Below are 4,745 nucleotides of genomic sequence, written 5' to 3' on the forward strand. Positions count from 1 at the left end.
ATTTAAGTCATTGAGATTTTGGGAGTATTTGCTACTTTAGTACATTAGCATACCACCTCTCCTAAATATATTTTAAAAGGAAGAAATATGTCAAATCAGTTAATCTAATTCCTAAGAGTAGGTTGATGGAGAACACAGTTTTAAAGGAGCATGTGTGTCTCTTAAGATCCTGGGTGGCACAAATGGTTTGCACTTGACTACTAACCTAAAGGTTGACAGTTTGACTACAGTGGTACCATGAAAGAAAGGGCTGGCAATCTGCTTCTGTAAAGATTACAGCCAAGAAAACCTTATGGAGAAGTTCTACTCTGTAACACGTGGGGTTGCCATGAATTGATGACAATGGGTTTGGTTTAGTGTGTCTCTTGGAGATCTGAAAACATGCTTATACTGCCTTTGTGAAAAAATCTAGTTCTGTTCTTAATTTATTTACCTCTGAATGTCTTTGAGAAAAGGAGAAAGTAGCTCTTAGAATGATGTTAAACAAGGTAATACTAACAAGGAATTTATCTGTAGATGTCTCTACGAGGAAATAACTGTGTAGTTCAAAGTACCCTTAAAAGTGTTCAGAAGAGAAAAGGTTTGACACTTTAAAAAACAAGTAGTTGGTAGAACAGCTTATGAAAATTGCTCAGACCTTATTCCTTCATTTGTTAATTTACTAATTGAACATTTACTGAGTGCCTATTACGGGGATAGGAGCCCTGGTGGCGCAGTAGTTAATGGGGTCAGCTGCTAACTGAAAGGTTGGTGGTTGGAATCCACCAGCTGCTCCGAGAGAGAAAGATGTAGCAATCTGCTTCCGTAAAGATTTATAGCCTTGGAAACCCGATGGGGCAGTTCTACTGTGTTCTGTAGGGTCACTACGAGTCAGAATTGATTGACTGGCAATGGGTTTGGATTATGTGGCTGTCACTGTGTTATATACAGTAAGACCATAATTCCCACCCTCAAGCCCAGGAGCCAAAGCCATTGGCCCATAGCTCAATGGAAGAAGAATAGGGAGGAGAGAGTACACTCGTTGTCGTTGTTGTTGTTAAGTGCGGTCGAGTCGGTTCTGACTCATAGGGACACTGTACAACAGAACGAAACACTGCCCAGTCTGGTGCCATCCTCACAATCTTTGCTATGTTGAGCCCATTGTTGCAGCCACTGTGTCAATCCACCTCCTTGAGGATCTTTCTCTTTTTCGCTGACCCTCTACAGTTAGCAGTAGATATAAACTTCCTTGTTGATAACTTAATCCTGATTGGAACCTTAGTGGGGGTGAGGGTGGAGGCAAAATATTGCTTTCTCAGGACCCATGTTCTTTGGAGGTCTTCCTGTTCCTTCTGAAAGAGAAAAAAATTAAAGTATCCACGTTGTCTGGAAGAAATATGGACATGGAAAGGTGAAGTATCTTGAGAGAAGTCAAAAACTATCAGATGGAAAAATGCGGCCTTTTGTAAGCTTCCAATTTCCTAAAGATTCATGTTCTAAAGGCTTCCAATCAAAGTTTGTTGAGAGCTTGGAAAGATAGAATACAGGAGGGAAGCCAAGGACACTTACTTAAAATACTTAGAAACATGAGCGTGAATGTTAAGAGCAGTTAGAATGGGTGGGAGGCTGTATTGCTCTGTGGTTAAGCCATTGGGCTCTGGCTCCACACAGATTTGGCTTCTGATTCTAGTTAATTCAATTAGCTATGTGACCTTAAATTATTTCACCCCAGTAGACTTTATTTTTCTCATTTGTAAAATAGGGTGGAATTTCCAGGTGGATCTAAGAAGCCTGTGTGATGCATGCTTTGCCAATTCATTGCTCTCAGTATATAAACTCTCAAATGATTAAGTCTCTTCCGTTTAAAAAATTATTCTATTCTGGGCTCCCTAATTCATTTGTCTATCCATCTATGTACACATCCATTATTTCTTCAACTATCCAACAAGTATTGATTCAGCACCACCTACCGTTGCTTGGCATTGCCGATGGAACTGTGGCCAAGAAGATACTATCCCTGCACTCCTGGAGTGCAGAATAAAGGTGAATATAGACTTTGAACATAAAATTGTTATTCTTATGGGTACTATTAGTAAGACAGCACAGGATACCATGGGAGTACGTAACTTAGAGGTCATTCCTCTCTTCTTCATTATTCCACTCTTGAAATCCCATTTTACCGTTCTCTTTCAGTTACCCTGCCCCCTACTCCTACATTTCTGAAAATGGCTATGTTCACCAACAATGCCCTAATTGTCAGTTCTTATATTTTCAGTCTTCATATTAATTGCTCTCTGCAGCATTTCGTACTGCCAACCATCTATGTTTCTAGAGCGATTCTCTCTTCCTCTTCTTTTTAAATTTTGGAAGGGTCTTTAGAGTTTAATATTATATCCCCTTCTATACTTGCTTCTGTTTGTGATTGCCTGTATTCCCATAGGAGCTCTGGCAGTGTAGTGCTTAAGAGCTCAGGCTGCTAACCAAGAGGTTGGCTGTTTGAATCCACCAGCCGCTCCTTGGAAACCCTACAGGGCAGTTCTACTCTGTTCTATAGGGTCACCATGAGTCGGAATTGAATTGACTGGACGTCAACGGGTTTGGTTTGGTTTTGGTTCTATTCCCATACCATTAATTACCATCTCTATGGTTGGTGACATTGTTAGTTGCAGTGGAGTTGATTCTGTCTTGTGGCAAGCCCATGTGTACAGAGTAGTATTACTCCATAAGGTTTTCAAGGATGTGACCTTTGAGAAGCAGATCACCTGGCCTGTCTTCTCAGGTGCCTATGGGTAGGTTTGAACCATCAACCAACCTTTAGGCTAGGAGTCTAGCACTTAACCCTCTGCACTACCCAGCTGTCTTATCTCTACGGTAAGAATTGCTAAATCCATATCCTGTAAACCCTTTAAGTCAATTCTGACTCATAGCAACCCTATAGGCCAAAGTAGAACTGTCCCAAAAGGTTTCCAAGGAGCAGCTGGTAGATTTGTACTGTCAACCTTTTGGTTAGCAGTTGTAGCTCTTAACCACTGCGCCACCACCCACCCGTTGCCATCGATGAGCTCTTAAATCCGTATATCTGACTTCAAATCCAGGTGCCATGTCATTAAATGTGACTTTAACTTAACTCAAAACCAAAATTATCATGTCCACAACTGTAATCTTTTTCCTTCTCTTTTTTTCTTGATTGAAATTAATAACAATAACATTTACTCAGTCTCCCAGGATTGCAATGTTGTGCAATATTCCTTCTTTCTCTGTTTTGCTTGCTTGACCTATTCCTACATGTCAAGACCCAGTTTAAATGCCATCTTCTCTGAAAATATTTACTGACTCTCTAACTCTAATTGAGTTGCTTTCTCATTTATAAAACCTTACTCATTTCTTTGTATTAATGCTGAATAGGCTGTAAGTTATCTATTTTCAAATCTCTCTTACTGGACTGGGGTTGAACTCTTTATTGGGTACCTAGTAACCGGCAGAGAGCTTGGTACATAGTAGAGACTCATCCATTAGGACTTGAATTCTGAAATTATTTAAAGATTCAAAAGCTTTTTGATGGCATCCTTGAAGGCTTGTTTTACCTGCTGGTTCCTTAGGGTATAAATAAAGGGGTTCAACAAAGGGGCAACTGAGGTAATCAGTAGAGCTACTACCTTGTTGTATGTGTCCCCTTCTTTTGTTGAGGGCTTAACATAAATGAAAAAGCAGCTTCCATAAGAGAGGGAGATGACAATCATGTGGGAAGAACAAGTGGAAAAGGCTTTTGTTCTTTGCTGGGCAGAGGGGAGCTTCAGAATAGTCCTGATGATAAATATGTAGGAGAGAATCACTAGCACCAGAGTGAGCACGAGGGTCACAGATGCCACAAGAAAGACAACCTTCTCTACAAGCCTTGTGTCTGAACAGGAGAGTTCCCGAAGGGGCTCAAAGTCACAGAAATAATGATTCAGCCTATTGGACGCACAAAAGTCCTGGTGACTCATTAGGGTGATTGGTGGTATAATAACTATTAACCCAGCCAGCCAAGAGCAGAGAACTAGCTGAGTGCAGACTCTGCTGCTCATAATGGTCATGTAATGCAGGGGTGTGCAGATGGCCACATAGCGATCATAGGACATGGCGGCCAGAAGATAAAACTCTGTTGCCCCAAGGAAGATGACAAAAAAATACTGAGTAAAGCAGCCAGCAAAGCTGATATTCTTGTTCCCTGTTGTGATGCTGATCAAGACCCTGGGAATGATGTTGTTTGTGAAGAAAATTTCTAAGAAGGAGAAGTTCCGGAGAAAGAAATACATAGGAGTCTGAAGGTGGGAGTCCAGCAATGTGAGGATGAGGATAGTCAGATTTCCAATGATGCTGAGCAAATAAGTGAAGAACAGAAAAACAAAAACTGCCACCTGGAGTTCAGGGACATCTGTTAGGCCCAGCAGGACGAACTCAGTCAACATAGTTTTATTTTTCATTGTTTAAATTTTTTGAGTGTCAAGGTGAAAAAGAGACGGCAACCAAATGTGAAAAAAGGAAGATGTGCTCTGAAATGGACAGGTGAAAGCTGAGAACAAAAGGAGACAAACAGTGAACTTTTCTTCTGACGATGTGAACCAGACCAGTGGCTGATTTGAATGGTATTGTGTCTTCCCTGGTTTTATTTGCCCCATGTAGGAAAATTCTTGTCATTGTTTCCTCATGGCACTCTACCAGTGCCAGATGTCATAAATGCCCCATAAATGTTCAAAAAGTTTGTGGAATGAATTAATAAAGGA

At 40.8% G+C, this 4,745-nt stretch overlaps 1 protein-coding gene across 1 annotated transcript; it reads right to left on the reverse strand.

Annotated features, from left to right (window-relative positions):
• Nucleotides 1-3,515: 3,515 nt before the first annotated feature.
• On the reverse strand, nt 3,516-4,472 carry LOC101353228 (olfactory receptor 2AP1). Its single transcript, XM_004373908.2, has one exon. The coding sequence runs from the start codon at nt 4,443-4,445 to the stop codon at nt 3,516-3,518; it is 930 nt and encodes a 309-aa protein (XP_004373965.1). The 5' UTR covers nt 4,446-4,472.
• Nucleotides 4,473-4,745: the final 273 nt, after the last annotated feature.

Source organism: Trichechus manatus, unplaced genomic scaffold, assembly GCF_000243295.1.
Source record: "Trichechus manatus latirostris isolate Lorelei unplaced genomic scaffold, TriManLat1.0 scaffold00027, whole genome shotgun sequence".
Lineage (NCBI taxonomy): Eukaryota > Metazoa > Chordata > Mammalia > Sirenia > Trichechidae > Trichechus > Trichechus manatus.